The sequence below is a fragment of the Scyliorhinus torazame genome, unplaced genomic scaffold (genome assembly GCF_047496885.1).
Source record: "Scyliorhinus torazame isolate Kashiwa2021f unplaced genomic scaffold, sScyTor2.1 scaffold_1452, whole genome shotgun sequence".
NCBI classification, from domain to species: Eukaryota; Metazoa; Chordata; class Chondrichthyes; order Carcharhiniformes; family Scyliorhinidae; genus Scyliorhinus; species Scyliorhinus torazame.
In genome coordinates, this window is record NW_027309179.1 from 19,653 (window position 1) to 45,250 (window position 25,598).

At 57.7% G+C, this 25,598-nt stretch overlaps 1 protein-coding gene across 1 annotated transcript in view; it reads right to left on the bottom strand.

Moving 5' to 3' along the window:
* Positions 1-20,251, bottom strand: part of LOC140407317 (serrate RNA effector molecule homolog) — a gene marked incomplete at its 3' end in the record, with an annotated part of 39,428 nt that extends 19,177 nt beyond the window's left edge. The window contains 4 exon segments of the mRNA XM_072494903.1: positions 13,630-13,788; positions 13,889-14,055; positions 18,075-18,244; positions 19,671-20,251. Of these exon segments, the coding sequence (XP_072351004.1) occupies positions 13,630-13,788; positions 13,889-14,055; positions 18,075-18,244; positions 19,671-19,687 (513 nt within the window).
* Positions 20,252-25,598: the final 5,347 nt, after the last annotated feature.

Consider the following 25,598-nt stretch of genomic DNA (forward strand, 5'->3'; position numbering starts at 1 on the left):
TCCCGTATCAAACACCCTCACTCTGCAGACACGCTCCCGTATCAAACACCGTCACTCTGCAGACAGACTCCCGTATCAAACACCCTCGCGCTGCAGACACGCTCCCGTATCAAACACCGTCACTCTGCAGACACGCTCCCGTATCAAACACCCTCACTCTGCAGACAGACTCCCGTATCAAACACCCTCGCTCTGCAGACAGGCTCCCGTATCAAACACCGTCACTCTGCAGACAGACTCCCGTATCAAACACCCTCGCTCTGCAGACACGCTCCCGTATCAAACACCCTCACTCTGCAGACAGACTCCCGTATCAAACACCCTCACTCTGCAGACAAGCTCCCGTATCAAACACCGTCACTCTGCAGACACGCTCCCGTATCAAACACCGTCACTCTGCAGACAGACTCCCGTATCAAACACCGTCACTCTGCAGACACGCTCCCGTATCAAACACCGTCACTCTGCAGACAGACTCCCGTATCAAACACCCTCGCTCTGCAGACACGCTCCCGTATCAAACACCCTCACTCTGCAGACACGCTCCCGTATCAAACACCGTCACTCTGCAGACACGCTCCCGTATCAAACACTGTCACTCTGCAGACAGACTCCCGTATCAAACACCGTCACTCTGCAGACACGCTCCCGTATCAAACACCGTCACTCTGCAGACAGACTCCCGTATCAAACACCCTCGCGCTGCAGACACGCTCCCGTATCAAACACCCTCACTCTGCAGACACGCTCCCGTATCAAACACCCTCACTCTGCAGACAGACTCCCGTATCAAACACCCTCGCTCTGCAGACACGCTCCCGTATCAAACACCGTCACTCTGCAGACAGACTCCCGTATCAAACACCCTCGCTCTGCAGACACGCTCCCGTATCAAACACCCTCACTCTGCAGACACACTCCCGTATCAAACACCCTCGCTCTGCAGACAGACTCCCGTATCAAACAACCTCGCTCTGCAGACAGACTCACGTATCAAACACCCTCGCTCTGCAGACACGCTCCCGTATCAAACACTGTCACTCTGCAGACAGGCTCCCGTATCAAACACCCTCGCTCTGCAGACAGACTTCCGTATCAAACACTGTCACCCTGCAGACACGCTCCCGTATCAAACACCGTCACTCTGCAGACAGACTCCCGTATCAAACACTGTCACCCTGCAGACACGCTCCCGTATCAAACACCGTCACTCTGCAGACATGCTCCCGTATCAAACACCCTCGCGCTGCAGACACGCTCCCGTATCAAACACCCTCACTCTGCAGACAGACTCCCATATCAAACACCCTCGCTCTGCAGACAGACTCACGTATCAAACACCCTCGCTCTGCAGACACGCTCCCGTATCAAACACCGTCACTCTGCAGACAGGCTCCCGTATCAAACACCCTCACTCTGCAGACAGACTCACGTATCAAACACCCTCGCTCTGCAGACATGCTCCCGTATCAAACACCGTCACTCTGCAGACAGACTCCCGTATCAAACACCCTCACTCTGCAGACACGCTCCCGTATCAAACACCGTCACTCTGCAGACAGACTCCCGTATCAAACACTGTCACCCTGCAGACACGCTCCCGTATCAAACACCGTCACTCTGCAGACATGCTCCCGTATCAAACACCCTCGCGCTGCAGACACGCTCCCGTATCAAACACCCTCACTCTGCAGACAGATTCCCGTATCAAACACCCTCGCTCTGCAGACAGACTCACGTATCAAACACCCTCGCTCTGCAGACACGCTCCCGTATCAAACACCGTCACTCTGCAGACAGGCTCCCGTATCAAACACCCTCACTCTGCAGACAGACTCACGTATCAAACACCCTCGCTCTGCAGACACGCTCCCGTATCAAACACCGTCACTCTGCAGACAGACTCCCGTATCAAACACCCTCGCTCTGCAGACACGCTCCCATATCAAACACCCTCACTCTGCAGACAGACTCCCGTATCAAACACCCTCACTCTGCAGACACGCTCCCGTATCAAACACCGTCACTCTGCAGACAGACTCCCGTATCAAACACCCTCACTCTGCAGACACGCTCCCGTATCAAACACCGTCACTCTGCAGACAAGCTCCCGTATCAAACACCGTCACTCTGCAGACACGCTCCCGTATCAAACACCGTCACTCTGCAGGCACACTCCCGTATCAAACACCCTCACTCTGCAGACATGCTCCCGTGTCAAACACAGTCACTCTGCAGACACGCTCCCGTATCAAACACCGTCACTCTGCAGACACACTCCCGTATCAAACACCCTCACTCTGCAGACAGACTCCCGTATCAAACACCCTCACTCTGCAGACAGACTCCCGTATCAAACACCCTCGCTCTGCAGACACGCTCCCGTATCAAACACCGTCACTCTGCAGACAAGCTCCCGTATCAAACACCGTCACTCTGCAGACACACTCCCGTATCAAACACCCTCGCTCTGCAGACAGACTCCCGTATCAAACACCCTCACTCTGCAGACAAGCTCCCGTATCAAACACCGTCACTCTGCAGACACACTCCCGTATCAAACACCCTCACTCTGCAGACACACTCCCGTATCAAACACCGTCACTCTGCAGACACACTCCCGTATCAAACACCCTCACTCTGCAGACAGACTCCTGTATCAAACACCGTCACTCTGCAGACACGCTCCCGTATCAAACACCCTCACTCTGCAGGCACGCTCCCGTATCAAACACTGTCACTCTGCAGACACGCTCCCGTATCAAACACCCTCACTCTGCAGACAGACTCCCGTATCAAACACCCTCGCTCTGCAGACAAGCTCCCGTATCAAACACCGTCACTCTGCAGACACGCTCCCGTATCAAACACCGTCACTCTGCAGACAAGCTCCCGTATCAAACACCGTCACTCTGCAGACACGCTCCCGTATCAAACACCGTCACTCTGCAGACAGGCTCCCGTATCAAACACCCTCGCTCTGCAGACACGCTCCCGTATCAAACACCGTCACTCTGCAGACACGCTCCCGTATCAAACACCGTCACTCTGCAGACACGCTCCCGTATCAAACACCCTCACTCTGCAGACTGGCTCCCGTATCAAACACCGTCACTCTGCAGACACGCTCCTGTATCAAACACCGTCACTCTGCAGACAGGCTCCCGTATCAAACACCGTCACTCTGCAGACACGCTCCCGTATCAAACACCGTCACTCTGCAGACACGCTCCCGTACCAAACACCGTCACTCTGCAGACAGGCTCCCGTATCAAACACCGTCACTCTGCAGACAGGCTCCATTATCAAACACCCTCACTCTGCAGACACGCTCCCGTATCAAACACCCTCACTCTGCAGACACGCTCCCCTATCAAACACCCTCACTCTGCAGACACGCTCCCGTATCAAACACCCTCACTCTGCAGACAGACTCCCATATCAAACACCGTCACTCTGCAGACAGACTCCCGTATCAAACACCCTCACTCTGCAGACACGCTCCCGTATCAAACACCGTCACTCTGCAGACAGACTCCCGTATCAAACACCGTCACTCTGCAGACAGACTCCCGTATCAAACACCCTCCCTCTGCAGACACACTCCCGTATCAAACACCGTCACTCTGCAGACAAGCTCCCGTATCAAACACCGTCACTCTGCAGACAGACTCCCGTATCAAACACCCTCACTCTGCAGACACGCTCCCGTACCAAACACCCTCGCTCTGCAGACACGCTCCCGTATCAAACACCCTCACCCTGCAGACAGACTCCTGTATCAAACACCGTCACTCTGCAGACACACTCCCGTATCAAACACCGTCACTCTGCAGACACGCTCCCGTACCAAACACCCTCACTCTGCAGACACGCTCCCGTATCAAACACCGTCACTCTGCAGACACGCTCCCGTATCAAACACCCTCACTCTGCAGACATGCTCCCGTATCAAACACCCTCACTCTGCAGACACGCTCCCGTATCAAACACCCTCACTCTGCAGACAGACTCCCGTATCAAACACCGTCACTCTGCAGACAGACTCCCGTATCAAACACCCTCGCTCTGCAGACAGACTCACGTATCAAACACCCTCACTCTGCAGACACGCTCCCGTATCAAACACCGTCACTCTGCAGACACGCTCCCGTATCAAACACCGTCACTCTGCAGACACGCTCCCGTATCAAACACCGTCACTCTGCAGACACGCTCCCGTATCAAACACCCTCGCTCTGCAGACAGACTCGCGTATCAAACACCGTCACTCTGCAGACAGACTCACGCATCAAACACCGTCACTCTGCAGACAGACTCGCGTATCAAACACCGTCACTCTGCAGACAGAGTCCCGTATCAAACACCGTCACTCTGCAGACACGCTCCCGTATCAAACACCCTCGCTCTGCAGACAGACTCGCGTATCAAACACCGTCACTCTGCAGACAGACTCACGCATCAAACACCGTCACTCTGCAGACAGACTCGCGCACAAAACACCGTCACTCTGCAGACAGAGTCCCGTATCAAACACCCTCGCTCTGCAGACAGACTCCCGTATCAAACACCCTCACTCTGCAGACACGCTCCCGTATCAAACACCGTCACTCTGCAGAAACGCTCCCGTATCAAACACCGTCACTCTGCAGACCGACTCCCGTATCAAACACCCTCGCTCTGCAGACACGCTCCCGTATCAAACACCGTCACTCTGCAGACAGACTCCCGTATCAAACACCCTCACTCTGCAGACACGCTCCCGTACCAAACACCGTCACTCTGCAGACCGACTCCCGTATCAAACACCCTCGCTCTGCAGACACGCTCCCGTATCAAACACCGTCACTCTGCAGACAGACTCCCGTATCAAACACCGTCACTCTGCAGACACGCTCCCGTACCAAACACCGTCACTCTGCAGACAGGCTCCCGTATCAAACACCGTCACTCTGCAGACAGGCTCCATTATCAAACACCCTCACTCTGCAGACACGCTCCCGTATCAAACACCCTCACTCTGCAGACACGCTCCCGTATCAAACACCCTCACTCTGCAGACACGTTCCCGTATCAAACACCCTCACTCTGCAGACACGCTCCCGTATCAAACACCCTCACTCTGCAGACAGACTCCCGTATCAAACACCCTCGCTCTGCAGACACGCTCCCGTATCAAACACCGTCACTCTGCAGACACGCTCCCGTATCAAACACCCTCACTCTGCAGACAGACTCCCGTATCAAACACCCTCACTCTGCAGACAAGCTCCCGTATCAAACACCGTCACTCTGCAGACACGCTCCCGTATCAAACACCGTCACTCTGCAGACAGACTCCCGTATCAAACACCGTCACTCTGCAGACACGCTCCCGTATCAAACACCGTCACTCTGCAGACAGACTCCCGTATCAAACACCCTCGCTCTGCAGACACGCTCCCGTATCAAACACCCTCACTCTGCAGACACGCTCCCGTATCAAACACCGTCACTCTGCAGACACGCTCCCGTATCAAACACTGTCACTCTGCAGACAGACTCCCGTATCAAACACCGTCACTCTGCAGACACGCTCCCGTATCAAACACCGTCACTCTGCAGACAGACTCCCGTATCAAACACCCTCGCGCTGCAGACACGCTCCCGTATCAAACACCCTCACTCTGCAGACACGCTCCCGTATCAAACACCCTCACTCTGCAGACAGACTCCCGTATCAAACACCCTCGCTCTGCAGACACGCTCCCGTATCAAACACCGTCACTCTGCAGACAGACTCCCGTATCAAACACCCTCACTCTGCAGACACGCTCCCGTATCAAACACCGTCACTCTGCAGACAGACTCCCGTATCAAACACCCTCGCGCTGCAGACACGCTCCCGTATCAAACACCGTCACTCTGCAGACACGCTCCCGTATCAAACACCCTCACTCTGCAGACAGACTCCCGTATCAAACACCCTCGCTCTGCAGACAGGCTCCCGTATCAAACACCGTCACTCTGCAGACAGACTCCCGTATCAAACACCCTCGCTCTGCAGACACGCTCCCGTATCAAACACCCTCACTCTGCAGACAGACTCCCGTATCAAACACCCTCACTCTGCAGACAAGCTCCCGTATCAAACACCGTCACTCTGCAGACACGCTCCCGTATCAAACACCGTCACTCTGCAGACAGACTCCCGTATCAAACACCGTCACTCTGCAGACACGCTCCCGTATCAAACACCGTCACTCTGCAGACAGACTCCCGTATCAAACACCCTCGCTCTGCAGACACGCTCCCGTATCAAACACCCTCACTCTGCAGACACGCTCCCGTATCAAACACCGTCACTCTGCAGACACGCTCCCGTATCAAACACTGTCACTCTGCAGACAGACTCCCGTATCAAACACCGTCACTCTGCAGACACGCTCCCGTATCAAACACCGTCACTCTGCAGACAGACTCCCGTATCAAACACCCTCGCGCTGCAGACACGCTCCCGTATCAAACACCCTCACTCTGCAGACACGCTCCCGTATCAAACACCCTCACTCTGCAGACAGACTCCCGTATCAAACACCCTCGCTCTGCAGACACGCTCCCGTATCAAACACCGTCACTCTGCAGACAGACTCCCGTATCAAACACCCTCACTCTGCAGACACGCTCCCGTATCAAACACCGTCACTCTGCAGACAGACTCCCGTATCAAACACCCTCGCGCTGCAGACACGCTCCCGTATCAAACACCGTCACTCTGCAGACACGCTCCCGTATCAAACACCCTCACTCTGCAGACAGACTCCCGTATCAAACACCCTCGCTCTGCAGACACGCTCCCGTATCAAACACCGTCACTCTGCAGACAGACTCCCGTATCAAACACCCTCGCTCTGCAGACACGCTCCCGTATCAAACACCGTCACTCTGCAGACACGCTCCCGTATCAAACACCCTCACTCTGCAGACACGCTCCCGTACCAAACACCGTCACTCTGCAGACAGGCTCCCGTATCAAACACCGTCATTCTGCAGACAGGCTCCCCTATCAAACACCCTCACTCTGCAGACACGCTCCCGTATCAAACACCCTCACTCTGCGGACACGCTCCCGTATCAAACACCGTCACTCTGCAGACACACTCCCGTATCAAACACCGTCACTCTGCAGGCACGCTCCCGTATCAAACACCGTCACTCTGCAGACAGACTCCCGTATCAAACACCGTCACTCTGCAGACAGGCTCCCGTATCAAACAACCTCGCTCTGCAGACAGACTCACGTATCAAACACCGTCACTCTGCAGACAGACTCCCGTATCAAACACCGTCACTCTGCAGACACGCTCCCGCATCAAACACCGTCACTCTGCAGACAGACTCCCGTATCAAACACCGTCACTCTGCAGACACGCTCCCGTATGAAACACCGTCACTCTGCAGACAGACTCCCGTATCAAACACCGTCACTCTGCAGACACACTCCCGTATCAAACACCCTCACTCTGCAGACAGACTCCCGTATCAAACACCGTCACTCTGCAGACAGGCTCCCGTATCAAACACCGTCACTCTGCAGACACGCTCCCGTATCAAACACCGTCACTCTGCAGACACGCTCCCGTATCAAACACCCTCACTCTGCAGACACGCTCCCGTATCAAACACCCTCACTCTGCAGACAGACTCCCGTATCAAACACCGTCACTCTGCAGACAGGCTCCCGTATCAAACACCCTCACTCTGCAGACAGACTCCCGTATCAAACACCCTCGCTCTGCAGACACGCTCCCGTACCAAACACCGTCACTCTGCAGACAGGCTCCCGTATCAAACACCCTCACTCTGCAGACAGACTCCCGTATCAAACACCGTCACTCTGCAGACACGCTCCCGTATCAAACACCGTCACTCTGCAGACACGCTCCCGTATCAAACACCCTCACTCTGCAGACACGCTCCCGTATCAAACACCCTCACTCTGCAGACACGCTCCCGTATCAAACACCCTCACTCTGCAGACACGCTCCCGTACCAAACACCGTCACTCTGCAGACAGGCTCCCGTATCAAACACCGTCACTCTGCAGACACGCTCCCGTATCAAACACCCTCACTCTGCAGACACGCTCCCGTACCAAACACCGTCACTCTGCAGACAGGCTCCCGTATCAAACACCGTCACTCTGCAGACACGCTCCCGTATCAAACACCCTCACTCTGCAGACAGACTCCCGTATCAAACACCGTCACTCTGCAGACAGGCTCCCGTATCAAACACCCTCACTCTGCAGACACACTCCCGTATCAAACACCGTCACTCTGCAGACAGACTCCCGTATCAAACACCGTCACTCTGCAGACACGCTCCCGTATCAAACACCCTCACTCTGCAGACAGACTCCCGTATCAAACACCGTCACTCTGCAGACAGACTCACGTATCAAACACCGTCACTCTGCAGACACGCTCCCGTATCAAACACTGTCACTCTGCAGACAGACTCCCGTATCAAACACCGTCACTCTGCAGACAGACTCACGTATCAAACACCGTCACTCTGCAGACACACTCCCGTATCAAACACCGTCACTCTGCAGACACGCTCCCGTATCAAACACCGTCACTCTGCAGACAGACTCCCGTATCAAACACCGTCACTCTGCAGACACGCTCCCGTATCAAACACCCTCACTCTGCAGACACGCTCCCGTATCAAACACCCTCACTCTGCAGACAGACTCCCGTATCAAACACCCTCACTCTGCAGACAGACTCCCGTATCAAACACCGTCACTCTGCAGACACGCTCCCGTATCAAACACCCTCACTCTGCAGACAGACTCCCGTATCAAACACCCTCGCTCTGCAGACAGACTCACGTATCAAACACCCTCGCTCTGCAGACACGCTCCCGTATCAAACACCCTCACTCTGCAGACACGCTCCCGTATCAAACACCGTCACTCTGCAGACAGACTCCCGTATCAAACACCGTCACTCTGCAGACACGCTCCCGTATCAAACACCCTCACTCTGCAGACAGACTCCCGTATCAAACACCCTCGCTCTGCAGACAGACTCACGTATCAAACACCCTCGCTCTGCAGACACGCTCCCGTATCAAACACCCTCACTCTGCAGACACGCTCCCGTATCAAACACCGTCACTCTGCAGACACGCTCCCGTATCAAACACCCTCACTCTGCAGACAGACTCCCGTATCAAACACCCTCGCTCTGCAGACAGACTCACGTATCAAACACCCTCGCTCTGCAGACACGCTCCCGTATCAAACACCCTCACTCTGCAGACACGCTCCCGTATCAAACACCCTCGCTCTGCAGACACGCTCCCGTATCAAACACCCTCACTCTGCAGACACACTCCCGTATCAAACACCGTCACTCTGCAGACAGACTCCCGTATCAAACACCATCACTCTGCAGACACGCTCCCGTATCAAACACCCTCACTCTGCAGACAGACTCCCGTATCAAACACCGTCACTCTGCAGACAAGCTCCCGTATCAAACACCCTCACTCTGCAGACACGCTCCCGTATCAAACACCGTCACTCTGCAGACAGACTCCCGTATCAAACACCGTCACTCTGCAGACAAGCTCCCGTATCAAACACCGTCACTCTGCAGACAGACTCCCGTATCAAACACCCTCACCCTGCAGACAGACTCCCGTATCAAACACCGTCACTCTGCAGACACGCTCCCGTATCAAACACCGTCACTCTGCAGACACGCTCCCGTATCAAACACCGTCACTCTGCAGACAGACTCCCGTATCAAACACCGTCACTCTGCAGACAGACTCCCGTATCAAACACCCTCACTCTGCAGACAGGCTCCCGTATCAAACACCGTCACTCTGCAGACACGCTCCCGTATCAAACACCGTCACTCTGCAGACAGACTCCCGTATCAAACACCCTCACTCTGCAGACACGCTCCCGTATCAAACACCGTCACTCTGCAGACAGACTCCCGTATCAAACACCGTCACTCTGCAGACAAGCTCCCGTATCAAACACCCTCACTCTGCAGACACGCTCCCGTATCAAACACCGTCACTCTGCAGACAGGCTCCCATATCAAACACCCTCACTCTGCAGACACGCTCCCGTATCAAACACCGTCACTCTGCAGACACGCTCCCGTATCAAACACCCTCACTCTGCAGACTGGCTCCCGTATCAAACACCGTCACTCTGCAGACACGCTCCCGTATCAAACACCGTCACTCTGCAGACACACTCCCGTATCAAACACCCTCACTCTGCAGACACGCTCCCGTATCAAACACCGTCACTCTGCAGACAGACTCCCGTATCAAACACCCTCACTCTGCAGACACGCTCCCGTATCAAACACCCTCACTCTGCAGACAGACTCCCGTATCAAACACCGTCACTCTGCAGACACGCTCCCGTATCAAACACCGTCACTCTGCAGACACGCTCCCGTATCAAACACCGTCACTCTGCAGACACGCTCCCGTATCAAACACCGTCACTCTGCAGACACGCTCCCGTATCAAACACTCTCACTCTGCAGACAGACTCCCGTATCAAACACCGTCACTCTGCAGACAGGCTCCCGTATCAAACACCCTCACTCTGCAGACAGACTCCCGTATCAAACACCGTCACTCTGCAGACAGGCTCCCGTATCAAACACCGTCACTCTGCAGACACGCTCCCGTATCAAACACCGACACTCTGCAGACAGACTCCCTTATCAAACACCGTCACTCTGCAGACACGCTCCCGTATCAAACACCCTCACTCTGCAGACAGACTCCCTTATCAAACACCGTCACTCTGCAGACACGCTCCCGTATCAAACACCCTCACTCTGCGGACAGACTCCCGTATCAAACACCGTCACTCTGCAGACAGGCTCCCGTATCAAACACCCTCACTCTGCAGACAGACTCCCGTATCAAACACCGTCACTCTGCAGACAGGCTCCCGTATCAAACACCGTCACTCTGCAGACACGCTCCCGTATCAAACACCGTCACTCTGCAGACAGACTCCCTTATCAAACACCGTCACTCTGCAGACACGCTCCCGTATCAAACACCCTCACTCTGCAGACAGACTCCCGTATCAAACACTGTCACTCTGCAGACACGCTCCCGTATCAAACACCGTCACTCTGCAGACAGACTCCCGTATCAAACACCGTGACTCTGCAGACAAGCTCCCGTATCAAACACCCTCACTCTGCAGACAGACTCCCGTATCAAACACCCTCACTCTGCAGACACGCTCCCGTATCAAACACCGTCACTCTGCAGACAGACTCCCGTATCAAACACCGTCACTCTGCAGACACGCTCCCGTATCAAACACCCTCGCTCTGCAGACACGCTCCCGTATCAAACACCCTCACTCTGCAGACAGACTCCCGTATCGAACACCCTCACTCTGCAGACAGGCTCCCGTATCAAACACCGTCACTCTGCAGACACGCTCCCGTATCAAACACTGTCACTCTGCAGACACGCTCCCGTATCAAACACCGTCACTCTGCAGACAGACTCCCGTATCAAACACCGTGACTCTGCAGACAAGCTCCCGTATCAAACACCCTCACTCTGCAGACAGACTCCCGTATCAAACACCCTCACCCTGCAGACAGACTCCCGTATCAAACACCCTCACTCTGCAGACAAGCTCCCGTATCAAACACCCTCACTCTGCAGACAGACTCCCGTATCAAACACCCTCACTCTGCAGACACGCTCCCGTATCAAACACCGTCACTCTGCAGACAGACTCCCGTATCAAACACCCTCACTCTGCAGACACGCTCCCGTATCAAACACCCTCACTCTGCAGACAGACTCCCGTATCAAACACCCTCACCCTGCAGACAGACTCCCGTATCAAACACCCTCACTCTGCAGACAAGCTCTCGTATCAAACACCCTCACTCTGCAGACAGACTCCCGTATCAAACACCCTCACCCTGCAGACAGACTCCCGTATCAAACACCCTCACTCTGCAGACACGCTCCCGTATCAAACACCCTCACTCTGCAGACAGACTCCCGTATCAAACACCCTCACTCTGCAGACACGCTCCCGTATCAAACACCCTCACTCTGCAGACACACTCCCGTATCAAACACCGTCACTCTGCAGACAAGCTCCCGTATCAAACACCCTCACTCTGCAGACACGCTCCCGTATCAAACACCGTCACTCTGCAGACACGCTCCCGTATCAAACACCCTCACTCTGCAGACAGGCTCCCGTATCAAACACCGTCACTCTGCAGACACGCTCCTGTATCAAACACACTCTCTCTGCAGACACGCTCCCGTATCAAACACCGTCACTCTGCAGACAGGCTCCCGTATCAAACACCGTCACTCTGCAGACACGCTCCCGTATCAAACACCGTCACTCTGCAGACACGCTCCCGTATCAAACACCCTCGCTCTGCAGACACGCTCCCGTATCAAACACCGTCACTCTGCAGACAAGCTCCCGTATCAAACACCCTCACTCTGCAGACAGACTCCCGTATCAAACACCCTCACCCTGCAGACAGACTCCCGTATCAAACACCGTCACTCTGCAGACACGCTCCCGTATCAAACACCGTCACTCTGCAGACAGGCTCCCGTATCAAACACCGTCACTCTGCAGACACGCTCCCGTATCAAACACCCTCGCTCTGCAGACACGCTCCCGTATCAAACACCGTCACTCTGCAGACACGCTCCCGTACCAAACACCGTCACTCTGCAGACAGGCTCCCGTATCAAACACCGTCACTCTGCAGACAGGCTCCATTATCAAACACCCTCACTCTGCAGACACGCTCCCGTATCAAACTCCCTCACTCTGCAGACACGCTCCCGTATCAAACACCCTCACTCTGCAGACACGCTCCCGTATCAAACACCGTCACTCTGCAGACAGGCTCCCGTATCAAACACCGTCACTCTGCAGACACGCTCCCGTATCAAACACCCTCGCTCTGCAGACACGCTCCCGTATCAAACACCGTCACTCTGCAGACACGCTCCCGTACCAAACACCGTCACTCTGCAGACAGGCTCCCGTATCAAACACCGTCACTCTGCAGACAGGCTCCATTATCAAACACCCTCACTCTGCAGACACGCTCCCGTATCAAACACCCTCACTCTGCAGACACGCTCCCGTATCAAACACCCTCACTCTGCAGACACGTTCCCGTATCAAACACCCTCACTCTGCAGACACGCTCCCGTATCAAACACCCTCACTCTGCAGACAGACTCCCGTATCAAACACCCTCGCTCTGCAGACACGCTCCCGTATCAAACACCCTCACTCTGCAGACACGCTCCCGTATCAAACACCGTCACTCTGCAGACACGTTCCCGTATCAAACACCCTCGCTCTGCAGACACGCTCCCGTATCAAACACCCTCGCTCTGCAGACACGCTCCCGTACCAAACACTTTTTGCTCGGTTAGCGAGAGCAGTTGAGAATGTCCTGACCCAGGCCGGTCTGGGAACTAGCCAGGATCTCGTGCTCCCGAGCAGCACCCCGTAATCCCCTGAATACCCCACCCCAGTATTTCACTGTCAACACTAATGGGACCACCCACCTTCACAGGCGCTGGGCTCTCTTTGGCTGGCTCGGACTGTTCAACCTCCTCCTTCTCCTCCCCCTCCTCTCCCTTCTCCTCTTCCTCCGGCGACTCTTTCAACTTCTTCTCTTCTTCTTGTTCCTTCTTCTCCTCCTCAGGCGGCTCAGTGTTTTCCACCTGGTTCAGGGAGGAGATTAGTTTACACAGTGAGCTCCGGGTTATATTTTACAGCAATTACTTTGCCGTCTTTCAAGAAGAATAACCGAACGCCAGTGACCTGTTTGCTGTCTTCCTCCTTGTCCTTGTCCGCAGTCTTCTTGTCCGGCTCCGGCATCCGTGCTTCTTCCTTCTTCACAAGCTCCAGTTTTTCCGCCTTTTCCTCCTCGTCCTCCAGCTCCAGGATTTTCACATCGTTTTCTGTTCCGCCCTCCATCTTTATAACAGCTGCCGGGAAAGGGAGCAAGGAGACGTTTATTTTAAAAGCAGATGCAATCAGGGTTTGGTCACATCGACTGAGAAGATCACATTATAACCGATACCAGTGTGGATCGCACTGTCCACTGGCACTGGCTCATACAGCGTACAGCACTGTACACCCACACTGGCTCACACAGCGTACAGCACTGTACACCCACACTGGCTCACAGAGCGTACAGCACTGTACACCCGCACTGGCTCACAGAGCGTACAGCACTGTACACCCACACTGGCTCACAGAGCGTACAGCACCCTACACCCGCACTGGCTCACAGGGCGTACAGCACTGTACACCCGCACTGGCTCACAGGGCGTACAGCACTGTACACCCACACTGGCTCACAGAGCGTACAGCACTGTACACCCGCACTGGCTCACAGGGCGTACAGCACTGTACACCCACACTGGCTCACACAGCGTACAGCACTGTCCACTGGCACTGGCTCGAGCGTACAGCATTGTACACCCGCACTGGCTCACACAGCGTACAGCACTGTACACCCACACTGGCTCACAGAGCGTACAGCACTGTACACCCACACTGGCTCACACAGCGTACAGCACTGTACACCCGCACTGGCTCACAGAACGTACAGCACTGTACACCCGCACTGGCTCACAGAGCGTACAGCACTGTACACCCACACTGGCTCACAGAGCGTACAGCACTGTACACCCGCACTGGCTCACACAGCGTACAGCACTGTACACCCACACTGGCTCACAGAACGTACAGCACTGTACACCCGCACTGGCTCACAGAGCGTACAGCACTGTACACCCACACTGGCTCACAGAGCGTACAGCACTGTACACCCGCACTGGCTCACAGGGCGTACAGCACTGTACACCCACACTGGCTCACACAGCGTACAGCACTGTCCACTGGCACTGGCTCAGAGCGTACAGCATTGTACACCCGCACTGGCTCACACAGCGTACAGCACTGTACACCCACACTGGCTCACAGAGCGTACAGCACTGTACACCCACACTGGCTCACACAGCGTACAGCACTGTACACCCGCACTGGCTCACAGAGCGTACAGCACTGTACACCCGCACTGGCTCACACAGCGTACAGTACTGTACACCCGCACTGGCTCACACAGCGTACAGCACTGTACACCCGCACTGGCTCACAGAACGTACAGCACTGTACACCCGCACTGGCTCACAGAGCGTACAGGACTGTACACCCACACTGGCTCACAGAGCGTACAGCACTGTACACCCGCACTGGCTCACACAGCGTACAGCACTGTCCACTGGCACTGGCTCAGAGCGTACAGCACTGTCCACTGGCACTGGCTCAGAGCGTACAGCATTGTACACCCGCACTGGCTCACACAGCGTACAGCACTGTACACCCACACTGGCTCACAGAGCGTACAGCACTGTACACCCACACTGGCTCACACAGCGTACAGCACTGTACACCCGCACTGGCTCACAGAGCGTACAGCACTGTACACCCGCACTGGCTCACACAGCGTACAGTACTGTACACCCGCACTGGCTCACACAGCGTACAGTACTGTACACCCGCACTGGCTCACACAGCGTACAGCACTGTACACCCGCACTGGCTCACACAGCGTACAGCACTGTACACCCGCACTGGCGCTCACAGCATTGTACACCCGCACTGGCTCACAGAGCGTACAGCACTGTACACCCGCACTGGCTCACACAGCGTACAGCACTGTACACCCGCACTGGCTCTCACAGCGTACAGCACTGTACACCCGCACTGGCTCACACAGCGTACAGCACTGTACACCCGCACTGGCTCACAGAACGTACAGCACTGTACACCCGCACTGGCTCACAGAACGTACAGCACTGTACACCCACACTGGCTCACAGAGCGTACAGCACTGTACACCCGCACAGGCTCACAGAGCGTACAGCACTGTACACCCACACTGGCTCACAGAACGTACAGCACTGTACACCCCCGCTGGCTCACAGAGCGTACAGCACTGTACACCCGCACTGGCTCACAGAGCGTACAGCACTGTACACCCGCACAGGCTCACAGAGCATACAGCACTGTACACCCGCACTGGCTCACAGAACGTACAGCACTGTACACCCGCACTGGCTCACAGAACGTACAGCACTGTACACCCGCGCTGGCTCACAGAGCGTACAGCACTGTACACCCGCGCTGGCTCACAGAGCGTACAGCACTGTACACCCGCACAGGCTCACAGAGCATACAGCACTGTACACCCACACTGGCTCACAGAACGTACAGCACTGTACACCCGCACTGGCTCACAGAGCGTACAGCACTGTACACCCACACTGGCTCACACAGCGTACAGCACTGTACACCCACACTGGCTCACAGAACGTACAGCACTGTACACCCGCACTGGCTCACAGAGCGTACAGCACTGTACACCCACACTGGCTCACAGAGCGTACAGCACTGTACACCCACACTGGCTCACACAGCGTACAGCACTGTACACCCGCACTGGCTCACAGAGCGTACAGCACTGTACACCCGCACTGGCTCACACAACGTACAGCACTGTACACCCACACTGGCTCACACAGCGTACAGCACTGTACACCCACACTGGCTCACACAGCGTACAGCACTGTACACCCGCACTGGCTCACAGAGCGTACAGCACTGTACACCCGCACTGGCTCACAGAGCGTACAGCACTGTACACCCGCACTGGCTCACAGAGCGTACAGCACTGTACACCCGCACTGGCTCACAGAGCGTACAGCACTGTACACCCGCACTGGCTCACACAGCGTACAGCACTGTACACCCACACTGGCTCACACAGCGTACAGCACTATACACCCACACTGGCTCACAAGAGCGTACAGCACTGTACACCCGCACTGGCTCACAGAGCGTACAGCACTGTACACCCGCACTGGCTCACAGAGCGTACAGCACTGTACACCCGCACTGGCTCACACAGCGTACAGCACTGTACACCCACACTGGCTCACACAGCGTACAGCACTATACACCCACACTGGCTCACAAGAGCGTACAGCACTGTACACCCGCACTGGCTCACAGAGCGTACAGCACTGTACACCCGCACTGGCTCTCCCTCAGTACTGACCCTCTGACAGTGCGGCACTCCCTCAGTACTGACCCTCTGACAGTGCGGCACTCCCTCCGTACTGACCCTCTGACAGTGCGGCACTCCCTCAACACTGTCCCTCTGACTGTGCGGCACTCCCTCAGTACTGACCCTCTGACAGTGCGGCACTCCCTCAGTACTGACCCTCTGACAGTGCGGCACTCCCTCAATACTGTCCCTCTGACTGTGCGGCACTCCCTCAGTACTGACCCTCTGACAGTGCTGCACTCCCTCAGTACTGACCCTCTGACAGTGCGGCACTCTCTCAGTCCTGACCGTCTGACAGCGCGGCACTCCCTCAGTACTGACCCTCTGACAGTGCGGCACACCCTCAGTACTGACCCTCTGACAGTGCGGCGCTCCCTCAGTACTGACCCTCTGACAGTGCGGCACTCCCTCAGTACTGACCCTCTGACAGTGCGGCACTCCCTCAGTACTGACCCTCTGACAGTGCGGCACTCACTCAGTACTGACCCTCTGACAGTGCGGCGCTCCCTCAGTACTGACCCTCTGACAGTGCGGCACTCCCTCAGTACTGACCCTGTGACAGTGCGGCACTCCCTCAGTACTGACCCTCTGACAGTGCGGCACTCCCTCAGTACTGACCCTCTGACAGTGCGGCACTCCCTCAGTACTGACCCTGTGACAGTGCGGCACTCCCTCAGTACTGACCCTCTGACAGTGCGGTGCTCCCTCAGTAATGACCCTGTGACAGTGCGGCACTCCCTCAGTACTGTCCCTCTGACAGTGCGGCTGCCTCTGGTGACATAGCTTTCCGCTGATAGGCCGTGCTGCATGTGGAACTGACTGGGAAGGCGGTGACAACAGAAATATAGCAAGGTAACAACCAACATTTACCAGCGTCTAAAGCCTTCATGATGATATTGGCCTTATCAATGTCGAGCGAGAGCCCATCGAACCAGCTGTGCTCCATCAGGTAGCAGTACACACTGAGTCTCGTGCGCAGTCCATAGTCAGCATCCTGCTTTCGCTTCAGAGCCTCATCCGGGTGATACTTAGAGCGGAACCTTCAATGGAGAAATAAACGGTAGTCAGTGCCAATCAGACCCTGCAGCACGCAGAAATCTGGCAGTAAGATTGATAGAATACATGCAGCAAGCAGGGATTGTCCAGAGGGGATAGTGATTAAACAAGGCAGGATAACAACTCAACCGGGGCCCAGAAATTTGAGGATTTTCAATATTGACTCCTCTCCCGATGGCATTAAATGATACCCTTGCTAACTCCTCGCTGCCCAGTGTGGCCATGGAGACCAGACTGCTACATCCTCGCTGCCCAGTGTGGCCATGGAGACCAGACTGCTAACTCCTCGCTGCCCAGTGTGGCCATGGAGACCAGACTGCTAACTCCTCGCTGCCCAGTGTGGCCATGGAGACCAGACTGCTACATCCTCGCTGCCCAGTGTGGCCATGGAGACCACACTGCTACATCCTCCCCCACCCAGTGCTAAAGCGAGTCACTTCCCGCTGCTGCACAAACTATTCACAGTTATCGCTCCAATGTCAATGTCTCAACCTGCAGTCGGGAGCCTCCACTCCAGGGCTGCTCATGCAGTACGATACACAGGAGGCTGCCCATTCAGCCCTTCCAGCCCGTGCTAGGATTCAACTGGACCAACAGGCACCTCAGACCCATTTAACCCACCTCAGCTCCCCCAGCAAACCCAATCCCCAAATCAGGGAACGCACAGTTTCAATTTCCAAAGTTTCCATCGTGACAAAACTTTTTTCCGGGGGTGGGAAAAAAGATTCAGATTTCCGACACTCCCAGAGTGTTTGAAAAGTTACCCCCGCAACCCCATTTCGTCCCCGTTTGTCTGAACTCTCAGTTTAAGGTCACAGCCCCGCCCTCGTTCCTGTCTGAAGGGGTGGGGGGGGGGGGGGGGGATTCTAACCAGCATGCAGATCGAGACAACGCCGTTGAGGACTAGGGAAGGAAAAGCAGCTTCCGATCAGGATGGCTTGGACTGAGGGACAGAACAGGCAGGACTGGGCCGAATGGTCCACCGCCGGGGGGGGGGGGAGGAGGAGGAGGAGGAGACAGCCGAGCCCCACGCCTCCCATTCGACTGGACGGGGTCAGCCCGAAAGGGGAATCACCGAAATCAGGAACGAGCGAGGACGGGGGGGGGGGGGGGCCGGTTCATCGGGAGCGTACCCTGTTGGGTCTCAAAAAACCATGATCCTCGCGTGTGATGGCGCTTCCGGCACCTGCCTTGTTTAGCTCACCCCCCCCCGCCCACCACCCCCCCCCCCCCTCTGAAAAATCTCTAACAGAATCAATAGACGTCAGTTAACAGAGAGAAAAAAAAATAACCCTAGCCAAAGAAACTGTACAAATCACCAAATTAATTTGCGTTTTTAAAAAAATATAAAACCTTTTACTTCAAGAATTATTCGTTTTGGCAGCTTACGTACGGATAAAATAATAATACTTAGGTGTCGAAGTCATCTCGAAGAATCTCAAGTGTGCGAGCGAGCGTTTTGTTGACTCTTTTCATTACCAGTGATTTTTGTCCCTGACTAACTAAGCTCTAATACTTTGGGATTGCTGACACTGCATTGTGCGCAGTGTGTGGCTAACTAGCTCTTCTCACCACAAAGGGTTCCAACGGCAGGGGGCCAGGGTTTGGCTTCACATTTGCTCTCTTGCACCTTGTTTTCGAAGGGGGGGAAGAAAGTGTCAGAATTAACATTATACAAACCAAAAAAAGACTACAAACTCCAGATAACAAAAGGACAAAAAGTTAAGAGGTTAGTTAAATAGCGATACCTGCCCCTCCCACTTCAGTGGAGAGGCGCGCACACAGAGCGAGCGAGCGACAATGCTGCACTCCAGCGCAGAGTCGTCCTGGGTCAGATTAACAAGCGGAACAAAAATACCCGAGAGAGACGAGAGGAGAGAACAACGTACAAGTGCTTTTTACTGTATTTGCAATCTTCCATATAACCCCCAAAGGTCCAGGTATCACGACCACCGCCAACCCCCCGGGACAGTGATGACCCCACACTCCCGGGACAGTGATGACCCCACACTCCCGGGACAGTGATGACCCCACACTCCCGGGACAGTGATGACCCCACACTCCCGGGACAGTGATGACCCCACACCCCCGGGACAGTGATGACCCCACACTCCCGGGACAGTGATGACCCCACACCCCCGGGACAGTGATGACCCCACACTCCCGGGACAGTGATGACCCCCGGGACAGTGATGACCCCACACTCCCGGGACAGTGATGACCCCACACCCCCGGGACAGTGATGACCCCACACCCCCGGGACAGTGATGACTCCCGGGACAGTGATGACCCCACACCCCCGGGGCAGTGATGACCCCACACCCCCGGGACAGTGATGACCCCACACTCCCGGGACAGTGATGACCCCACACCCCCGGGACAGTGATGACCCCCGGGACAGTGATGACCCCACACCCCCGGGGCAGTGATGACCCCACACCCCCGGGACAGTGATGACCCCACACCCCCGGGGCAGGGATGACCCCCGGGACAGTGATGACCCCACACCCCCGGGGCAGGGATGACCCCACACTCCCGGGACAGTGATGACCCCACACTCCCGGGACAGTGATGACCCCACACCCCCGGGACAGTGATGACCCCCGGGACAGTGATGACCCCACACTCCCAGGACAGTGATGACCCCACACCCCCGGGACAGTGATGACCCCACACCCCCGGGACAGTGATGACCCCCGGGACAGTGATGACCCCACACTCCCGGGACAGTGATGACCCCACACCCCCGGGGCAGGGATGACCCCACACTCCCGGGACAGTGATGACCCCACACCCCCGGGGCAGTGATGACCCCACACTCCCGGGACAGTGATGACCCCACACCCCCGGACCAGTGATGACCCCACACTCCCGGGGCAGTGATGACCCCACACCCCCGGGACAGTGATGACCCCCGGGACAGTGATGACCCCACACCCCCGGGACAGTGATGACCGCACACTCCCGGGGCAGTGATGACCCCACACCCCCGGGACAGTGATGACCCCACACCCCCGGGGCAGGGATGACCCCACACCCCCGGGGCAGTGATGACCCCACACCCCCAGGGCAGGGATGACCCCACACCCCCGGGGCAGTGATGACCCCACACTCCCGGGGCAGTGATGACACCACACCCCCGGGACAGTGATGACCCCACACCCCCGGGACAGTGATGACCCCACACTCCCGGGGCAGTGATGACCCCACACTCCCGGGACAGTGATGACCCCACACTCCCGGGGCAGTGATGACCCCACACCCCCGGGGCAGTGATGACCCCACACCCCCGGGGCAGTGATGACCCCACACCCCCGGGGCAGTGATGACCCCACACCCCCGGGGCGGTGATGACCCCACACTCCCGGGGCAGTGATGACCCCACACCCCCGGGACAGTGATGACCCCACACCCCCAGGACAGTGATGACCCCACACTCCCGGGGCAGTGATGACCCCACAGTCCCGGGGCAGTGATGACCCCGGGACAGTGATGACCCCACACCCCCGGGACAGTGATGACCCCACACTCCCGGGACAGTGATGACCCCACACCCTCGGGACAGTGATGACCCCACACTCCCGGGGCAGTGATGACCCCACAGTCCCGGGGCAGTGATGACCCCGGGACAGTGATGACCCCACACCCCCGGGACAGTGATGACCCCACACTCCCGGGACAGTGATGACCCCACACCCCCGGGACAGTGATGACCCCACACTCCCGGGACAGTGATGACCCCACACCCCCGGGGCAGTGATGACCCCACACCCCCGGGACAGTGATGACCCCACACCCTCGGGGCAGTGATGACCCCACACCCCCGGGACAGTGATGACCCCACACCCCCGGGACAGTGATGACCCCACACCCCCGGGACAGTGATGACCCCACACCCCCGGGACAGTGATGACCCCACACCCCCGGGACAGTGATGACCCCACACCCTCGGGGCAGTGATGACCCCACACCCCCGGGGCAGTGATGACCCCACACCCTCGGGGCAGTGATGACCCCACACTCCCGGGGCAGTGATGACCCCACACCCCCGGGACAGTGATGACCTCGGGGCAGTGATGACCCCACACTCCCGGGACAGTGATGACCCCACACTCCCGGGACAGTGATGACCCCACACCCCCGGGACAGTGATGACCCCCGGGACAGTGATGACCCCACACCCTCGGGGCAGTGATGACCCCACACCCCCGGGACAGTGATGACCCCACACCCTCGGGGCAGTGATGACCCCACACCCCCGGGACAGTGATGACCCCCGGGACAGTGATGACCCCACACTCCCGGGACAGTGATGACCCCACACTCCCGGGGCAGTGATGACCCCACACCCCCGGGACAGTGATGACCCCGGGGCAGTGATGACCCCACACCCCCGGGGCAGTGATGACCCCACACTCCCGGGACAGTGATGACCCCACACTCCCGGGACAGTGATGACCCCACACCCCCGGGACAGTGATGACCCCACACCCCCGGGACAGTGATGACCGCACACTCCCGGGGCAGTGATGACCCCACACTCCCGGGACAGTGATGACCCCACACCCCCGGGGCAGTGATGACCGCACACCCCCGGGACAGTGATGACCCCACACTCCCAGGACAGTGATGACCCCCGGGACAGTGATGACCCCACACCCCCGGGACAGTGATGACCCCCGGGACAGTGATGACCCCACACCCCCGGGACAGTGATGACCCCACACTCCCAGGACAGTGATGACCCCCGGGACAGTGATGACCCCACACTCCCGGGACAGTGATGACCCCACACTCCCGGGGCAGTGATGACCCCACACCCCTGGGACAGTGATGACCCCGGGGCAGTGATGACCCCACACCCCCGGGGCAGTGATGACCCCACACTCCCGGGACAGTGATGACCCCACACTCCCGGGACAGTGATGACCCCACACCCCCGGGACAGTGATGACCCCGGGGCAGTGATGACCCCACACCCCCGGGGCAGTGATGACCCCACACTCCCGGGACAGTGATGACCCCACACCCCCGGGGCAGTGATGACCCCACACTCCCGGGGCAGTGATGACCCCACACTCCCGGGACAGTGATGACTCCACACTCCCGGGGCAGTGATGACCCCACACTCCCGGGGCAGTGATGACCCCACACTCCCGGGGCAGTGATGACCCCCGGGGCAGTGATGACCCCACACTCCCGGGACAGTGATGACCCCACACTCCCGGGACAGTGATGACCCCACACTCCCGGGACAGTGATGACCCCACACTCCCGGGACAGTGATGACCCCACACTCCCAGGACAGTGATGACCCCACACTCCCGGGACAGTGATGACCCCACACCCCGGGACAGTGATGACCCCCGGGACAGTGATGAACCCACACTCCCGGGGCAGTGATGACCCCACACCCCCGGGACAGTGATGAACCCACACCCCCGGGACAGTGATGACTCCACACTCCCGGGACAGTGATGAACCCACACTCCCGGGGCAGTGATGACTCCACACTCCCGGGGCAGTGATGACCCCCGGGGCAGTGATGACCCCACACTCCCGGGACAGTGATGACCCCACACTCCCGGGGCAGTGATGACCCCACACCCCTGGGACAGTGATGACCCCGGGGCAGTGATGACCCCACACCCCCGGGGCAGTGATGACCCCACACTCCCGGGACAGTGATGACCCCACACTCCCGGGACAGTGATGACCCCACACCCCCGGGACAGTGATGACCGCACACTCCCGGGACAGTGATGACTCCACACTCCCGGGGCAGTGATGACCCCACACTCCCGGGGCAGTGATGACCCCACACTCCCGGGGCAGTGATGACCCCCGGGGCAGTGATGACCCCACACCCCCGGGACAGTGATGACCCCACACTCCCGGGACAGTGATGACCCCACACCCCCGGGACAGTGATGACCCCACACTCCCGGGACAGTGATGACCCCACACCCCGGGACAGTGATGACCCCACACTCCCGGGGCAGTGATGACCCCACACTCCCGGGACAGTGATGACCCCACACCCCCGGGGCAGTGATGACTCCACACTCCCGGGGCAGTGATGACCCCACACCCCCGGGGCAGTGATGACTCCACACTCCCGGGGCAGTGATGACCCCCGGGGCAGTGATGACCCCACACTCCCGGGGCAGTGATGACCCCACACTCCCGGGACAGTGATGACCCCACACCCCCGGGGCAGTGATGACCCCACACTCCCGGGGCAGTGATGACCCCACACTCCCGGGACAGTGATGAACCCACACCCCCGGGGCAGTGATGACCCCACACCCCCGGGGCAGTGATGACCCCCGGGACAGTGATGACCCCACACCCCCGGGGCAGTGATGACCCCACACCCCCGGGACAGTGATGACCCCACACTCCCGGGGCAGTGATGACCCCACACTCCCGGGGCAGTGATGACCCCACACTCCCGGGGCAGTGATGACCCCACACTCCCGGGGCAGTGATGACCCCACACTCCCGGGGCAGTGATGACCCCACACTCCCGGGGCAGTGATGACCCCACACCCCCGGGACAGTGATGACCCCCGGGGCAGTGATGACCCCACACTCACGGGGCAGTGATGACCCCCGGGACAGTGATGACCCCACACTTCCGGGTCAGTGATGACCCCACACTCCCGGGGCAGTGATGACCCCCGGGGCAGTGATGACCCCCGGGACAGTGATGACCCCACACTCCCGGGGCAGGGATGACCCCACACTCCCGTGGCAGTGATGACCCCCGGGACAGTGATGACCCCCGGGACAGTGATGACCCCACACCCCCGGGGCAGTGATGACCCCACACTCCCAGGACAGTGATGACCCCACACCCCCGGGACAGTGATGACCCCCGGGGCAGTGATGACCCCACACCCCCGGGACAGTGATGACCCCACACTCCCGGGGCAGTGATGACCCCACACTCCCGGGACAGTGATGACCCCCGGGACAGTGATGACCCCACACTCCCGGGACAGTGATGACCCCCGGGGCAGTGATGACCCCACACTCCCGGGGCAGTGATGACCCCACACTCCCGGGACAGTGATGACCCCCGGGACAGTGATGACCCCACACTCCCGGGACAGTGATGACCCCACACTCCCGGGGGGCAGTGATGACCCCACACTCCCGGGACAGTGATGACCCCACACTTCCGGGTCAGTGATGACCCCACACTCCCGGGGCAGTGATGACCCCCGGGGGCAGTGATGACCCACACTCCGGGACAGTGATGACCCCACCACTCCCGGGGCAGTGATGACCCCACACTCCCGGGGCAGGGATGACCCCACACCCCCGGGACAG